This window comes from Rhinoderma darwinii, chromosome 1, assembly GCF_050947455.1.
Source record: "Rhinoderma darwinii isolate aRhiDar2 chromosome 1, aRhiDar2.hap1, whole genome shotgun sequence".
NCBI classification, from domain to species: Eukaryota; Metazoa; Chordata; class Amphibia; order Anura; family Rhinodermatidae; genus Rhinoderma; species Rhinoderma darwinii.
Window position 1 is genome coordinate 292,681,488 of NC_134687.1, and position 18,332 is coordinate 292,699,819.

The 18,332-nt window shown below is 39.4% G+C and overlaps 1 protein-coding gene across 5 annotated transcripts in view; it reads left to right on the plus strand.

Moving 5' to 3' along the window:
- EPS15L1 (epidermal growth factor receptor pathway substrate 15 like 1) overlaps positions 1-17,650 on the plus strand; it is a 239,977-nt gene extending 222,327 nt beyond the window's left edge. Inside the window, exons 23-25 of one of the 5 annotated variants that reach the window (XR_012847578.1) lie at positions 5,108-5,313; positions 8,389-8,576; positions 15,101-15,181. Coding sequence is in view for 4 of the 5 variants with exons in the window: in XM_075825344.1 (XP_075681459.1) it covers positions 5,108-5,313; positions 15,101-15,247 (353 nt within the window). In the remaining variant the exon portion in view is untranslated. Of the gene's footprint in view, positions 1-5,107; positions 5,314-5,646; positions 6,665-8,388; positions 9,756-15,100 lie in introns of those variants that run through there. The other 4 variants (XM_075825344.1, XM_075825345.1, XM_075825346.1 and 1 more) reach the window with 4 other exon arrangements.
- Positions 17,651-18,332: the final 682 nt, after the last annotated feature.

The following is an 18,332-nucleotide window of genomic DNA, read 5'->3' on the forward strand; positions in this document are numbered from 1 at the left end:
CCAATGTAAAACCACCTTTTATAAAGATTTTAGCATTATTATGTTTACAGAGTTAGGGTATGTTCACACGGCTTAGCAAAATACGTCTGAAAATACAGAGCTGTTTTCAGCTCCCGATTTTCAGACGTTTTTGTAGCAACTTGTGTATTTTACGGACGTTATTGGAGCTGTTTTTCAATGGAGTCAATGAAAAATGGCTCCAAAAAGTTCCCAAGAAGTGACATGGATTTTTTTGCGGGCGTCTTTTGACAGCGACGCTTAAAACAACACCTCGTGGGAACAGAACATCGTAAAACCCATTGCAAGCAATGAGCAGATGTTTGTAGGCGTAATGGAGACGTTTTTTCAGGCATAATTCAAGGTGTAAGACAGCCGAATTTCTTCTGAAAACAGTGCGTGTGAACATACCCTTACAGGTAGTGCTTTCCAAAATCTGAAGCCATTCAGTGTCCGAAAGTGAGGAGCCAAAATCTTCCTGTCCATTTAGGGCATGGGTCCGGGAGCTAATATTTCCATTTCAGTGTTGCTGTTAGATATGGCTCTTACACAGTTGATGGAAGAGGAAAAACAAATGTAAACCAGCAATTTTCTTGCCGTTTTTATTTAAATTGAAACTCCATCTTTGGACCACCTTAACTTAATATTGTGTTATTAGCAATTCCCTAATAAATATCTGTTTTTGGAACAGATATCCTTACAGATCAGGGCAGCAATAGCAAATTCTTCTTCATTGTTCTGATGCAATTGCAGTCACGATTTTGAATTGGATCAGTTCTTATTTAGCCCTTTCACTGCCAGGATCATTTTCACACATATCATCTATAGCTTAGCTCTAGTGCTTATATTCTAGCCGCAGCAAGTGATTTAAAGACATGACATATTACATACGGCCTTGGCAGTGAAAGGGTCGAAGTTCTAGAAAGATGTTCCTTGAACGGTTTCTATTCACAGTAATGATGTGGCTTTCTGCTGCGTCACTGCTACCATGTGTTGTATGTGCCCCAAAAGGGGTACATACAAGTGTTTCGAGCAGTAAGGGCAATTTCTGTTTCCTTTTTTTCCATCATCCCTTTGTATTGTAAAACGTAGTCGAATAGATGATCAAAAAAAGGTATGCTGACTTACTGCCCAGATGTATGTTTAAAGACACGCCATATGTCCGGTTCATAAGTCTATAGATACGTTCTGCGAATATTTGTGGTGGGGGTTGAATTTTCCCTGCATTTAAGTTTTTTTTACTTTTTATAGTGGTGGTGTTTGGCAGAGAGGATTCCTTAAAGGGGCTATCCACTTTTACAACCCCATTTTGTTAGAAGGGCCGCTAGAAAATAAACTTGTAATCGGTTTTCCCACTGTTGGGATCCCCACCAATCAGCTGTAATCTACGACGGAAGTGTTAAATTTCCCTACAGCGACACCACAAGGGAAATAAGCCATTTCATGTTGGGTCCTCCAGAGAAATGACACTCGCTTTTGCTTCTAGTCGATGGACATCCTGAGCCCTTTACGAACTCCCTCATGAGCTATTGTTTGATAATGGTTTCTAAACCAGATAACTCTTTTTAAAGAGGCTCTGTCACCAGATTATCAAATCCCTATCTCCTATTGAATGTGATCAGTGCTGCAATGTAGATAACAGCAAAGTTGTTGTTTGTTTGTTTTTTTTTAAACTTTGCCCAAGTTATGAGCAATTTTATATTTATGCAAATGAGCTTTTCAATGGACAACTGGGCGTGTTTTCTCGTTTTACCAACTGGGCGTGTATTGTGTTTTTACCAACTGGGCGTTGTGAATAGAAGTGTATGACGCTGACAAATCAGCATCATACACTTCTCATCATTCCCACCCAGCTTCTTTCACTGCAGACACACAGCGTGACGTCACCCACAGGTCCTTCAACCTTGTCGTCGGACAAAGAAGATACATCGGCTCCAGGCGTCCAAAAGGTTAATATGCTCGTCTCTAGGGAGTTTACTATGCTTATCTGCACACGGTGATGCTGCTGCAAATTCAACTGTACTCTGACGCCTGGAGCTGATGTGTCTTCTCTCTTCCGACGCCAAGGTTGAAGGACCTGTGGGGGACGTCACTCTGTGTGTCTGCAGTGAAAGAATCTAGGTGGGAACGATGAGGCCACCCACAGGTCCTTCAACCTTGACGTCGGAAGAGAGAAGACACATCAGCTCCAGGCGTCAGAGTACAGTTGAATCTGCAGCAGCATCACCGTGTGCAGATAAGCATAGTAAACTCCCTAGAGACGAGCATATTAACCTTTTGGACGCCTGGAGCCTATGTATCTTCTTTGTCCGACGACAAGGTTGAAGGACCTGTGGGTGACGTCACGCTGTGTGTCTGCAGTGAAAGAAGCTGGGTGGGAATGATGAGAAGTGTATGATGCTGATTTGTCAGCGTCATACACTTCTATTCACAACGCCCAGTTGGTAAAAACACAATACACGCCCAGTTGGTAAAACGAGAAAACACGCCCAGTTGTCCATTGAAAAGCTCATTTGCATAAATATAAAATTGCTCATAACTTGGGCAAAAATGATAGTTTTTTTTAAAAAAAACAAAAAAAAACTTTGCTGTTATCTACATTGCAACGCCGACCACATTCAATAGGAGATAGGGATTTGATAATCTGGTGACAGAGCCTCTTTAACAACCTTTTTCTTGTATGGAAAATTGGAACTCTTTCTTGAAGTTTTATATATGAATTTCCACTGTAAATTGTAATTATTCGTGTGCATTTCAAGTTAGAATTATTATATTAAACAGTTGGGTTTTCTCAAGGGACGTCAATGTCACAAAAACATCCTCTTGCCATTTTAAGAAAAATTATCACTTCTGTCAAGAAGAAAAGAGTGTGACTAGAGCTGTGGTTTTCTGCAGATGCTTTTTATTTCCAAGCTTAGTACTCTGGTTAACTTCTGCAGTGCTGGGAATTCAGATGCATTTTGTCAGAAGGTGTGATTTTCATATGAGCTGTGGTAATAAACCGTTCAGCCTGCCAACACCAAGCCAAATGCCACTTGTAGAAAGTATGCCACTCTTGCTAAACAAGTGCTAGCAAGTGGCATACACACGTACACATTTAAAAACTACCCCATCTCCCAGTATGTTAACCTACCTAAATCTCTGGCTAAACATTGTATAAGGCTAAGAAATTGTGCCATGTATGTGTACCAGTTATATTGTAATCATACTCTATGTAACCTTTTGCTGGTGGTTTTATTTTACATTTACATTTTTTATTCTCGGTTCAAGGTTTTGTGCATATACACAGTTCATTGAACATATTTATTTAGCAGCAATTCTCTAAAAAAAAATTTGCTGAAATATTACTGCTATGGTGACATTGAGCAACATTAGAAATAAAAAAATTCTGTGCAATAGATAAAACTTTACTCAAATTAATTAAATAAAACAGATGTTACATTAGTTGATACTTGTGGAAAATGACAGGTGTCAGTGTTATAGTTTTGATTCATTGCTGGCATGAGCACCTGATACATTCCTTAAGTGCCAGTAGTGATTTCAATAAATCGAAGGCCTGTATTGGGGACTTAAAGAGGCTCTGTCACCAGATTTTGCAACCCCTATCTGCTATTGCAGCAGATCGGCGCTGCAATGTAGATTACAGTAACGTTTTTATTTTAAAAACGAGCATTTTTGGCCAAGTTATGACCATTTTTGTATTTATGCAAATGAGGCTTGCAAAAGTGACCGGATAGGTCATCAGTATACGATTGGTGGGGGTCCAACACTAGGACCCCACACGATCAGCTGCTCCGGCTGCTTCCAGGCACCGGACGTCCATGCCAGAAGCAGATGGCTCTGGCCACGGAATATGTACTGTACTGTATGCAATGTACGGAGCCAACTGCTCTCTGATCTGTACATTGCATACTGTGCAATGACATCCGGTGCCCGCATTCCAGTGAATCACTTTATCACTAGGGCTAGACGATATGTGCTGACCACTACTGGCAGCATAAAAACCAGTGTACATAGTGCCACGGCAACGATCTGGCCGGGGATTCCGCTGCAGGAAGAGCCCCTGACGTCACTCTACTTATATTCACAGTGACGTCAGGGGCTCCCTCTGAGTGGAATTCCCGGTCAGAACATCGGCAACACTCTGGCTGGGGATTCTGGCGCTCCAGGAGGAGCCCCTGACTTCACTGTCCATATATGGACAGTAACATTGTCAGGGGCTCGCTCTATGAGCAGAGCGCAACGCTCTGGCCGGGGATTCCGCTCCAGGAGGGGTAAATGGCAGAACAGGAAGTGGATAGTTTCCTTCTCCGCCATAGTATTCAATTGTATCTGCGTCCTGAGGATGCAGATACCATTTAATGTGGCAGTTGCTGGGACACGTCCCGGAACAGTAATTTGCCGGCACTGTCTCTATAAATTTCTATAGACTGTGTAAAATCAACCGGATAAAATCCAGCACGGCAAATAGCAACTTTCCACAAATAATCTGTCTTCAATCCACGTATGCCACGCTCGTTCATGCACGAAAATGCGTCAACAGTCAGCAGAAATTTGTCTAAATCAGCCGTTTAAATATCTGAAGTTGTCAGTCATTGGCATGGATTATCCAGAACAGAAAGATTAAAAGCTGCTACAGATTCCAAATGTGCAATATATACACTTTATCCCTTCCTTTTTCCCATCCCTTGGTTGAACTTGATGGACATGTCTTTTTTTCAACCGTGCTAACTATGTAACTTTGTACACCATCTTTATAAAACATCTGGCTACCACTTTTTGCATTTTCCTTATGGTTGACATTCTTCAGTTGTTTGTACATGTATATGTTCAGTTTGTTGTATATGTATAAAGCGCTTGGAGGTTCTAGAGTTTCTCCTCATCTAGTGACATTGATCCAAACACTGGAAAGGATAGTGCTGCTGATCTTTTCACTGAAGGGATAACTGTCTCACCCTAGCATATACAGTGTTTGTTCATTTACAATTGATTATGATGGTTGGTTACTTTATAATACCAGCGTTTCTCATCAACTGCTTTATTTACATGTTATGCAGCTGATAATATACAACAAATACTTTATATTTCTGCATTTCCTTTCTGTCAACAGGCAAGAGTACTCCAGTCAGTCAGCTGAGTTCAACGCATTTTCAGAAGCCCAGTGATCCCTTCCAGCCATTTGGGACAGAACCAGGAGATCCTTTTCAAAGCAGAAAGGCGTTTACGGACCCCTTCAGTGGGAAAGACCCATTTGCCACCTCACAACCAGGGAAGCACTCTAAGGGAACATCTGCCGGGTTTGCAAACTTTGGCTCTGTAAGTTGAATCTCCTCTCCCCTCGTATAAAGAAGCCTTGGTTCCCATTTATTAAGCCGTAGCCCAGTATAATGCTGCTGATCCCTCTTTTGTATTGGGAAAAATGCAACTGTAAAGATCTAAACCAATAATCCTTACATGGCTTGTTCTGTATTATGAACCTGTTGCTGATATCAAACCTTTTTTATTTACACCTAATGTATTAATGTTGTGTTCTGTTTACCAAGGTTATTCATGATCTGGAAAACCAATCCATTATTTGTAAAGTCTCTGGATCATTAAGTGTTATGTTTACATTATTGTTTTTACCGTGATTTTCATCATTGTGCCTAGTTGTAGAAGAGGCTTACCAAAAGAAGGGAAGATACAGAAAAGACTAGAACTGTTCGGGCCTACATTAAAAAAGTGGTGGTGTTTACACATCTACATATTTAATACTTGTGCTGGTTACTTGGAAACTCTATGTTTACACTCTGTAAAAGGATTTGTTGGTAGACCTATTCTGCAATGCTCTGATGTAGGACCAGTCTAAAGTCGTAGGTTATTGCTTCAGCTTTGTACTATATGAACTTCCGAAGAGATTGTATGTAGTGTCTCCCCACAAACAGGGCATGTATTCATCTGGGTAGTTTTAGTACAACTGTCTATGTAGTCCCTGAAATTGTATATTTCACTAGAGGTTACAGTTCCCTGACTCAGAATTAATGCGCAAGTGCTCTGGCAGGCATATACCGCAAAACATACAGCTGCAATGGTATGTTCAAGCATTGTGGATTCTGCACAAAAAATCCATGACCAAGTACAGCACGTGTGGATGGGGTTACAGATGTGGATGCAGATTTTGCCCCAAATTCCACTGCTAACATTTTTTTGCTACATCCGGACAAAGCCTGCTTGGCAGTCTGGCCATTAAAAGTTTGTTAGTATTTCCTATCTCACTCCCTTTTATTGTTTTCGTTATGTGAGAGCTTGTATATGTAAGCCTGTGTGGAGATATAGATATATATATATATATATATATATATATATATATATATATATATTGTGTTTACATGTGTGTAGATTTTCTAAGTGAAAAAACAGAATTTAGGGAACAAACTTGATGAATTATTAAGCATGGAATTCGGCATGTGTAAAGACTTGGGCATGCTGTGAGTCAATACATCCCTTTAGGCAGAAATCACACCCTCCAAATGTTTTCAGCTAATAGTATTCTTGCTATAGGAATTATTTTCCGCTCTTCCTTGCAGAACCCTCTTAGTTGAGAAATATTCTTTGATCATTTTGCATTTATAGCATGTTTCAGATCTACTCAAGGATGTTAGAGGCTCTGTCACCAGATTTTGCAACCCCTATCTGCTATCGCAGCAGATCGGCGCTACAATGTAGATTACAGTAACATTTTTATTTTTAAAAAACGAGCATTTTTGGCCAAGTTATGACCATTTTTGTATTTATGCAAATGAGGCTTGCAAAAGTCCAAGTGGGCGTGTTTAAAAGTAAAAGTCCAAGTGGGCGTCTATTATGTGCGTACATCGGGGCGTTTTTACTACTTTTACTAGCTGGGCGTTCTGACGAGAAGTATCATCCACTTCTCTTCAGAACGCCCAGCTTCTGCCAGATCACGCTGTGACGTCACTCACAGGTCCTGCATCGTGTCAGACGAGCGAGGACACATCGGCACCAGAGGCTACAGATGATTCTGCAGCAGCATCGGCGTTTGCAGGTAAGTCGATGTAGCTACTTACCTGCAAACGCTGATGCTGCTGCAGAATCAACTGTAGCCTCTGGTGCCGATGTGGCCGACACGATGCAGGACCTGTGAGTGACGTCACAGATCTGCACTGCCAGAAGCTGGGCGTTCTGAAGAGAAGTGGATGATACTTCTCATCAGAACGCCCAGCTAGTAAAAGTAGTAAAAACGGCCCGATGTACGCACATAATACACGCCCACTTGGACTTTTACTTTTAAACACACCCACTTGGACTTTTGCAAGCCTCATTTGCATAACTACAAAAATGCTCGTTTTTTAAAAATAAAAACGTTACTGTAATCTACATTGCAGCGCCTATCTGCTGCAATAGCAGATAGGGGTTGCAAAATCTGGTGACAGAGCCTCTTTAAGTAATCAGGTCTGGAGACTGAAGGAGTTTTTTTAAGGTTATTTTTCAACTTCGTTCAGTATCTTCTATTTAGTAGATCCATTCTGCCTTACGTCTGCAGGTTATAATTCCACTGACTGCCACCCTGCCTTACGCATAATAGAACCACCCCCATGCTTCAAGAAAAAAGTATACCGACGTATACCAGCCAACCGCAGACCAAATGGACACTCTTTTGGTCTCCGTTGGGATAACAGAGCCCTATGAACACGTTTATCATGTACTTCAGGAGCTTTCCCGGCGTACACTATAAACCTAGGGCAAAACCGTGGTGTGAATGTGGCCCTTTTGTTAGGTGTTCTTTTTATTAAGAAATTCTTCTCTTTTTTTTTTCCATACCTTTTGGTGCTTGTTAGAAAAGTGTACAATCTTTTTTTCATCGGAGCATGACATTTGATTCTGTAATGCCTGTGTTTTATCTAAGTGTTGTGTGGCATAATTGAGATGTTGACTTTTGTAAACTGATAGGAAGGTAAGGTTTCCTTATGATCACTTTTGCAATCCCGATCATGTAGGTCTTTGGCAGTAATATGGGATTTTTGCTCTGCGTAATTCATAAGTCTCACAGCGGTGCACAATTCCCTATACCATCCATTTCTTAACACTTGGACATGGGAAGTTTCAAGCAGGAAGCGTTTAAACATCTGTTTTATATATATATATATATATATATATAGCTTTTTGCTTATTTCTGTGAGTCATTTAACATTTTTAAAACAGTTATGCCGTTCCTCTGATATTCCTCCTAGAAATGTATGAATAAATTGACAACGGGGTGTTACCATTCCCCTTGTCAAAGGGGTGTGTGTATGTTAGTCTCACTCAGTCAGCACTAATTGGACATTGTCTGTCTGCGTAGGGATACCCTCCAACAGGTACACCCAGTTGTTAATTGTATTCATACATTTCTAGGAGGAATAACAGAGGAACATCTCAACGCAGAGTGCTAAGAAAAGATACTCCAGAATTGTTGTTTCATGAGGAATACAATTATTTACAAATACAGACCTGTCAGGAGAGGTGACAGGTCCTCTTTAAATGAAAAGTATTTTCCTGTCAATTATACAAAGCAAAATGAAGCAAAAACCATATCAAAAAAGGTATGTCATTTACAAAAAGATAATATTATTGGATCAACTGGAAAGTTGTTTCCTTGTACATGCCAAATTTTATGTTTTATTATTTTAACTTTGAAAAATGTAGTAAATAAACAATGATGCATTTGTTTTCTGCAGAGGTTTTCTTTGTTTTTTTCACTTAGAAAATCAACAAAACATGAGGGAGGATGTTTAACTTCTGCAAGACAAAAAATAGAAAATAAATGTGTGTGTGTGTATATCTGTCTATTTATAGGTGTGTGTGTGTGTGTGTGTGTGTGTGTGTGTGTGTGTGTGTGTATATATCGAGATATATATATAAAATTTGTGAGCAGTGTGTGTGTATATCATATTAATCTGGAATCTTGCAGGACTAGCACTATAACACTGAGCAGAGATGCTGCATATTTTATTTCTTCATAAATCTCTAGCCATTAAATATGTTTTTTTTTTCCCTTTGTCTATTTGCCAGTAAGGAATGTTTGATCTTGCACTCAGGTCCCATTTATGCCAGAATAAAGGATTTTTACTGCATGTGCGTATATATATTTTTGTGTATGGAAAATTGAGTTTACCATATGATTCAGAATCTTTTAGTTCAATGTACTTTCCTGTTCTAGCAATTCATTTGTCCTTTTACTAATAAATGTTTAGAAAAGCCATGTTGTTTCTAGGGGGAAACTCAGCAATAATTAAGCCTATAGACTTGGCAAGAGTAAGGCCCCATGCACACAACCGTAGATTTTATCCGTAATTACGGACCCATTCATTTCTATAGCCGATGGACACCTTCCCATATATTTACGGGAAGGTGTCCGGGCCGTAGAAAGTTTCCGTAAAAAATAGGACATGTCCTATTTTTTTATTTTACGGACTGTGCTCCCATACTTTATAATGGGAGCACGGCCCGCAAATGCGCGTGACTGTCCGCGGTCGGCCGTGCCGTGCGCGGTCGTGTGCATGGGACCTAAGAGGGGGATGGGGCTCAGACCACTATTTCCAAGATGCTAAATCATACTTTTTCTTCTGTCCTGGGTTGCCGTTTTAACCAACTTGAAATTTGCATCTTTTGCTGCTCAGACTTTCACTGTTTCTTGCATGTCTGCTTTGCTATGTTGTATTTATGTATACAATAAGAATTTGTGTGTTTTTTTCAATAAATGGATACAGTCTTCATCATTCCCCTCCCTTTGTGTATTCCTCTGTGGGTCACTTAATGTTTCTACTGTTACAAATAGCCTTGACCGTAAGATTATCCATACAGACGTTTTAATAGTTGAAAACAAAATAATATAACCAAAAATACTGAAGATTTAGGTATGTTGAAAAGTAAGGTAACACATACACTTTGCAGCATAAGTGATGAAAATGTGCCATGTTTTCCACCTTATTGAATGCAGTGTTGTGGTTAGATTACGAACTTTTGGACCTTAAAGTGAACCTGCTGCTATGACAGACTTCTTTAAATAAGGACATTGGTATCATACCTTAAAGGTGCTGTCCAAGATGAACATTTATCACCTGTACCCCCGTTCCTTCACACTGCACCCCCCACAGTGAGGAGGAGCATGAATGGAGCGGCATTTACCACCTTTCCTGTGGATATGTGATAAATGTTGATCTTGGGACAACCCCTTTAATAGAGTTAGTAGGTACAAATACATTCGTTAATCCTACCCCAAAAGTCCCAAACGGGGATAAACCTGGTGTATCACATGACCAACCGCATGCAGTATTTGTTACATGATAGTATTCAGAGCTGCTAACTAGCTCAAAGGGGAACATGTGATACCCAATATAGTATGTTAATGCAGTTGCACTCACTTGTATTACTATATTAGGGTATCATACTGATGTCTTCTCTTTAAAGGGTAACTAAACTTTTACAAAACGTTCGACATGTCAGACGTTTTGATCTGTGGGGGTCAGGGCACTGAGACCCCCACTGATCGCTAAAACGAAGCTGAAAAACCACTTGGTAAGCGCTGTGCTGCTTCTTTTCTGATCGGTTTTCATCAGAAAGCCAAGCCAGCCGTGTACTGACTCATAGATTTTCTATTGAGTCCATACACCGCTCGCTTAACTTTCCGAGCGCTTCTGCCGCTTAGTTTTAGCGATCGGTGGGGGGGGGGGGGTCTCTGCTCGGACCCCCACCGATCAAAACTTCTGACATGTCAAAAGCTTTTTAAATGTTTAGTTACCCTTTAACCCGTTAGTGACCGCCAATACGCCTTTAAACGGCGGCCACTAACGGGCTTTATTCTGATGCATATGCCTTTTTACGGCACTGCATCAGGATAAAGTAAACAGAGCAGGGAGTGTCAAATCTCCCTGCTCTCAGCTGCTAGAGGCAGCTGAGGGCTGGGAGCGTCCCTGCTCTGCCGGGTGAGATCGATATTAGTATCGATCTCACCCGTTTAACCCTTCAGATGCGGTGCGCAATAGCGTGCACCGCATCTGAGTGGTTTTGGAGAGAGGGAGGGAGCTCCCTCTCTCCCCCACCGACACCCGGCGACACGATCGCCGAGTGTCTGTGTCTCTAATGGCAGCCGGGGGTCTAATAAAGGCCCCCAGGTCTGCCTGGAGCGACTGCCTGCTAGATCATGCCGGAGGCATGACCTAGCAGATGCCTGGCCGTTTTAAACGGACAGGCAGTAATACACTGCAATACAAAAGTATTGCAGTGTATTACAATAGCGATCGGAGAATCGCATATTATAGTCCCCTAGCGGGACTAGTAAAAAAGTAAAAAAAAAGTTTAATAAAGTTAATGAAAAAAAAAATGTGAAAAAAATGAAAAACCCAGCTTTTCCCCTTACACAATGCTTTACTATTAAAAAACCAAAATAAAGTAAAAAAGTTACACATATTTGGTATCGCCGCGTCCGTAACGACCCCGACTATAAATCTATAACATTATTTAACCCGCACGGTGAACGCCGTAAAAAATTTATTAAAAAACTATGGAAAAATTGCTGTTTTCTGTGAATCCTGACTTTAAAAAAATGTTATAAAAAGTGATCAAAAAGTCGCATCTACTCAAAAATGATACCAATAAAAACTACAAGTCTTCCCGCAAAAAAAAAGCCCTCATACAACCGCATCGGCGAAAAAATGAAAACGTTACGGCTCTTCAAATATGGAGACACAAAAACAAATAATTTTGAAAAAAAAGCGTTTTTACTGTGTAAAAGTAGTAAAACATACAAAAACTATACAAATTTGGTATCGTTGTAATCGTAACAACCCGCTGAATAAAGTTATGGTGTTATTTATATCACACGGTAAACGCCGTTGATTTAAGACGCGAAAAAGAGTGGCGAAATTTCAGGTTTTTTTCTATTCCCCCCCAAAAAAAAGTTAATAAAAGTTAATCAATAAATAATATGTCCCCCAAAATGGTGCTATTAAAAAGTACAACTTGTCCCGCAAAAAACAAGACCTTATACAGCTATGTCGACGAAAAAATAAAAGAGTTTTATAGCTCTTGGAATGCGACGATGGAAAAACGTAAAAAATGGCTTGGTCATTAAGGTCTAAAATAGGCTGGTCATTAAGGGGTTAATGTATGGTGACACTTCCATGTTTGATTTTCTTGTTTGGCCTTTCCAACTGGTTATGCATGAGTTCAGTTTGGCTCAAAGGCCACAAGTTGTGCTTCAGCTTGGCCACACACGGTTTGATATTTTTGCCCTAAACAATGATTGGGCCGATCAGAGCTGTCGGTGCAACATCCAAGCATGTATGGCCAGTTTACGACAACATGCTCTTAGTATATTTTGCAGTGTAGCAGAATTCGGCCTTACAGACATTGTAGCATTGGCTCTTTAGGATCATCAGAAAACCTTTCCAAATGGTGGCATATGAAAGCACATGCACACTGAAATGTAGAAAGTGCTGAACAGTCTTGATAGTTACAATGTTGTCCCAAGTGTACAATATTGCTGGGACAAATGACATAGCGCTCCTCTTTAACATGCACAGGTGTTTGAGTCACTTCTGAAATCCGAAAGACAGATTCAAGGTAAGCAATGAATTTGTTTTGACTTGATGTATGGACACATCATGCTATTGTTTCTTGATACATAAAGTAATACAACGATTTTCAGATTTGAAAAGTATTTGTCTTCAATCCAATCTTTCAAAGACTGAATAGTAATGATCGTATTAAAATATATCTGTCTCTTATACGAGGTAATGTTTAAAGCATTGAATTGGGCTTTGTTGGAAAGGAAGGAGCTAAGTCTCAGGCATTCCAAAATATTCCTTATCCTTTGCTCTGCTTACTTGCAGCTGCTTCCTTCTAGACCCCTGTTTCCTACCCTGAACCTAATTTCCCTTTCCTCTGAATACAATTGAAATTCTGATTTGCTTTTGGTCTCCATTTTTAGGCTTTAAAAATGAAAGGAGAGACAAGTGACAAGACCAATGCTACCTACAAAACCTCTGAGATTAGTTTTTTATTATCACATGCCTTATTTAAGTTGCTGATTTAGCAAATCTTACAAGATGGATCTTGTATATATCTCAGAAAAAAGAGGTGGTATTGACTTTAACAACCAATCAGTGCTTACGTTTCATTTTTCCAAAGCAATTTAAAAGTGAATGCTGAAATAGTGAAACCATGACCCAATCTATTCTGTTGAAACAATTAAAAATGTAATGTAGGATCTGCTGCTATATTGGACCATGGTGTCTTGGCATATTCTTTCCCCAGGATAATGGATCGTTATTTGTAAACTGTAGACTTCTACTTTTTAATGCACTCTAGATGTTGCAATCAGCAAAATGACGTTATTTATCAGGACTTAAAGGGTTTGTCCAGAACTTTAAAAAAATTGAGTGCTGATTAACAAGACCGTTCGATAATCGGCGCTCGGTTTCTCCTTTCACAAGGAGCAATGATCGGTTATGTATGGGGATGATCCTTCGTCTCCATTCATTGCCTGCCTTAAGTCAACAGCTACTGATGTTCACCTTCAGAGCTGTATTCTGGAGTATACTTATCTACAAATGTTAAACACGTTAACACAAGAAGAAATGGTTATATGTTGTGTTTACAAGTCATCTTTATTGCACATAGTATCTTTTAGGGACTCTTCTTTTCACTCTTGGCCATTTTTTCTTTATGCCCTGACAAGGGGATGGTAAGGCTTGGTTCACATCTGCGTCAGAGGCTCCGCTAGATCCGGTAGGGATTACCGAGACAATCGCGCAGCATGCTGCGCTATTGTGTCCGGTAAAATTACGGAAAAGCCAACAGAACCTATTAAAATCAATGGGTTCGGGCGGTGTCCGTTGTGCAACGGAACCGTTGGTTCCGTTATTACTTTGTTCTGCTACTCTGACGGAGTAGAACAACGGAATGGCACAACACAGGTGTGAACCCAGCCTAACACCCAGGTGTTTATTCTTACATTTCCAGGAAGAATAACAAAGGAACGGCACAACACTGAGTTCTAAGATAAGGTTCTCCCAGAATTGTTATTTCATGGGCAATGCATTCATCTACTAAAACAGACATGTTGGTAAAGCTGACAGATCCTCCTTAATGACATAAGACCATACATCTTTTTTAACTTGTATGTTATGGTGATCACATACCCTGCGTTATCTTTACTGTTGTTTTGAACAATTCACCTGAAGCTGTGGTCAAAAAGGTCCCATGGTGCCCAACAATAACACTGTTTTAACTTACTGGAGCACAATTTGACACTGTAGATGATTCATTCGACCACTTTCATTTTTTTCTCATTGAAACCCTTGAAATTATATATGAAAAAATATCTGGAATTCTAAAAAGAATCTACAACTCCTCTACACACTGCCGAGTACATGTTACAAATCCCATTTCTACTTTTCTCAGTCTGATGTGTTTTCTTTGCTTGGAAAGCTCCTTGTGCATGTCTCTGGTATCGGTTCAGGAAATGTGCCGAATTTAGGATGCAAGAGTGAACATCGCACACATTTACATTTGTGCTGAATATCTAAATATCCAAGAAGAGCTGTGAATGTACATGCTACGCTGTAGTAAAATCCTTTCTAATCTCAATATTAAAGACGTTGTACAGGGTTTAAAAAAATATGGCTGCCTTTTTGCGAAAATAATGCCACAACTGTCCACAGGTTTTGCGTGGTATTACAGCTTAACCCCATTCACTTCAATGAAGCTGTGCTGCATTACCTGACATAACCCATGGGCAGGTGTGGTGCTGTTTTTGGAAGAGAGCAGCCATATTTTTCCAGTCAGTCATACACTTAAAGAACCTTCTTTCTAGTCCATAATCAAATTACTATTTCCATGGAAGGCTCTGTTGGTTGGAAAATAAAAATATAATGCGTATCATTGCTCTTTTATGATGTTTGCATCGAGTATCATCCTTTAGATTGCTGTATGGCAAATTCTGTGTATGTGGCTGATATGATCATAAATGGTCACAATTGGTCCAGCTGGTTATAAATTTTCTGTATATAATGCCAGTGTTAAAGGGCAGAATGGCTGATCTTTTTATTTTCATATCCCACAGTTTGGGAACGAGGAGCAGCAGCTAGCATGGGCCAAACGAGAAAGCCAACGGGCAGAGAAGGAGAGACTAGACCGCTTAAAGCGCCAGGAGCAAGAAGACCTGGAGTTAGCTATTGCTCTCAGCAAAGCAGAAATGCCCAGCTCTTGAGAACTGCACCCTTCTGCACCCATACTTCCCGTGTCCATGTGACAGTATGCCAACTATATGACAACTTGACTCTGGAAAAAACCCAGAGAGGGAGTTGAATGCTGAATCCACCAGTTTTATTTTTTTTTAACATCTTTAATTTGTAAACTAGCCATTCACTGGGGAGCAGTGACATCACTCATGCACCATCCATTGATCGAAATATTCCTCTGGACATATCTCCACTTGGGAAACAGTTTAAAGCATCTCAATTTACATTTGTTCATTTTAAATGTGTGTATAGGGTGTATGCGTGTATATGAAAGTTTTGTTTGTTAAATTTTCCATTTACATTTTTCCACCAACAGATTCATAGATTCACAGAATGATATATTGTATTAGTTCATTATTCATTTAGATTCCATAAGGAGTCCTTTGACATATAATGGCAGCTATTTCAGGAGTAGAATAAAAGTGGCAGCATTTCTGCTAAGAAATTGGAACAATATGAATCAAAATTGAAGAAAAAGTATTTACTGGGTCAAGGTTAACTTTGTAAAATATGCCTGCTTTTTCATCTATCCTATAACTACAATATTTGGCCCTGCGGACTCTGATAACTAGATATGTGTTCTCTATGTCATTTGGCTGCTTTGTTTGACTGTGGGTTTAGGATGTTGAAACACAGCATATAATCCCTTCATCTGCAATAATCCATGTGTTTTCTTATCCATATTCCACAATCCCATATAGCATCACTCCATGGAAATGAATGCATTAGATACTGAATTTTACTTTAAAGCCATGGTACAAGGTATTGGTGTGACACTACCTTTAAAGAGTATTCTTTAATTATGTTTTTAACTATTTAATAGGTTGTCTATAAATTTTAATATCTCGAAGGGACCAAACTAAATTTATTGTGTTCCTGCCCTGTAATATTTTAGGACATAATTACGTTACAAGCCCAGGCATCCATTATAAATCAAGAACTGCCTCCACCTGTATATGTGATGGACTGCATAGGCTTTACATGTGAAAAGTGGATAGTCTGCAAAATTCTGCTGAAAGCTGCCAGCCGCTAAACTATTAAAGGTGATCTGTCAGACGTTTTAGATGTTTTTCTACCTAATTTAACATGGTTGTGTTCCAAATCTAATCTATACCCTCATAATTGGTCTTGTCGGTATGCCATCCCAAAAATACAGCAGTTAATATGTCAGTATGTGTACAAAATGCAGCAAAAAGAACAAGCTATGTCTGGATGAGATCTATAATTGAATTGTAACGTGTCTACTTCCGTGTTTATTGTCACATGAGGCCTGTGTTGGTTTTTTCCTTAGGTTTTTATGCTGGAAATTTAGTAGGTCTGACCTTACCCATGTTTAAAAGCTGTGAAAAATAATGCAGATTTTTAAGAGTTAACTGTTCAACAAAGGGTTAACAGGTACCCTTGTATTCTTCTCTCTTGTGGTTTTATTGCAGTGGTCAAGAGATAATTGCTTAGAAGTCACATGCAAATCTCACACCTACATATGACTATTTGTGGGTTATTTTTAGTTGTGTTTTTCTTTTTCTTTTTTTTTTCTTTTTTTTCATCAACGCCTTCTCTTCACTTTTGGGTAGAACGAGTTGTTATTATGGATAGCAAAACCGCCTTAATATGATATGTAGATCCCTTCTGAATATGACCTTGTCTTGCATTTGAATCAAATGCAATAACAAAGCATTTATTTTATGTAATATAGATTTCATTCTACTAGCGCATGTTAACATATGGCTGGGATTACCAAGCTGTGTATATTGTATTTATCAGTGAAGGCCCTTTATCATGTGCGACTATAAAAACATATCACTATATCAGGCTGACATATGAAAAATTTAAGTTTAGCACTAACCGTTCAAATGCAGGTTGAGGTGGGTTAACTCAAAGGCCGGCGGAATAACTTCATGGTTAAACACATGGGAACGTGCAGAAAATACGATGTCTACGGTTGGCAACTTCTTTGCAGGCAAGATAGTCATGTGTGAGCAGCCTTCTGCTACTTCACCTTATGTGTCCCACTTACCAAATTATAGCTTTCTTACATTGTTTGGCGTTTGTAAGCCGTGTGTCCGATAAACTGGGATGCAAGTTGTGTCTTTCTCTAGAAGTGCTACACAGACTATGATGCATCGTTGCACGTTTGTCTTTGGTTGAGAAACACCCTTGCACGATAACCTTCAACATCACATGCCAATTTTGTCAAATGCTCCCTCATTCTATCCCGAGGTACCTCATTATACCAGAAAACTAGAAATCAAAATAGTTGTTAGGGCAAAGGAAGGGATAATATATGAAATATTAATCCGTTGTGTGTCTATTGTTTAATATAAGAGAAATGTTATTGTTTTAATATAATAAATGAAAAGTTACTTTTTGGAAAATGTCCCTGTTGTGCTCTGTTTTAGAGTCCTTTGCTTTTTTGTCATATGTCTAATCTATACAGGTCAAGAAGATGATAATTCTTCCTGCATATTACTCAACATGATTATAAAATGCTTTAGATACTTTTTTGCCTCTACTTTTCTTGTTTAGGACATACACTGGAGAGTCCAAAACAATACTGCACTGGTCCTTCTATACAATGACCTTCATGTTGCCAGCTTGTTTAGTGTTGAAACGGAGCGGCTTTATTACGAGTGCTATTCACAGTTATTTTAAAGGGGCATGGTAGGAGTGTTGTTTGCAAAATGGGCTAAAAAAACTGAACATATCTAGTGATCAGTCTTCTTAGTTTACTCTGTCAAAATTCTGCCTCCGTGTGCCGATTATTATAAGCCACATCTGAAGGAGGTATTTATTGACGTGGTTCTCTATGAACTGGATGCATTTGAAATGGTCTGCTGAACTTTTGCAACTGTATGCCTATATAGTATCCTATGTCTGCCATTGACTTTCGAAAAAAAAAAAAAATCTATATATATATTCGTGCATTTGTTTTGTATTGAAAGCATAGTCTACACTTTTCAATACAGATAAGGCAGAGGTACAGTATACCGACCTATACCTGTCAATAGGACTTTCTTGGCGTATTTATGGTTAATGATAGCCTATGGTCTTGTT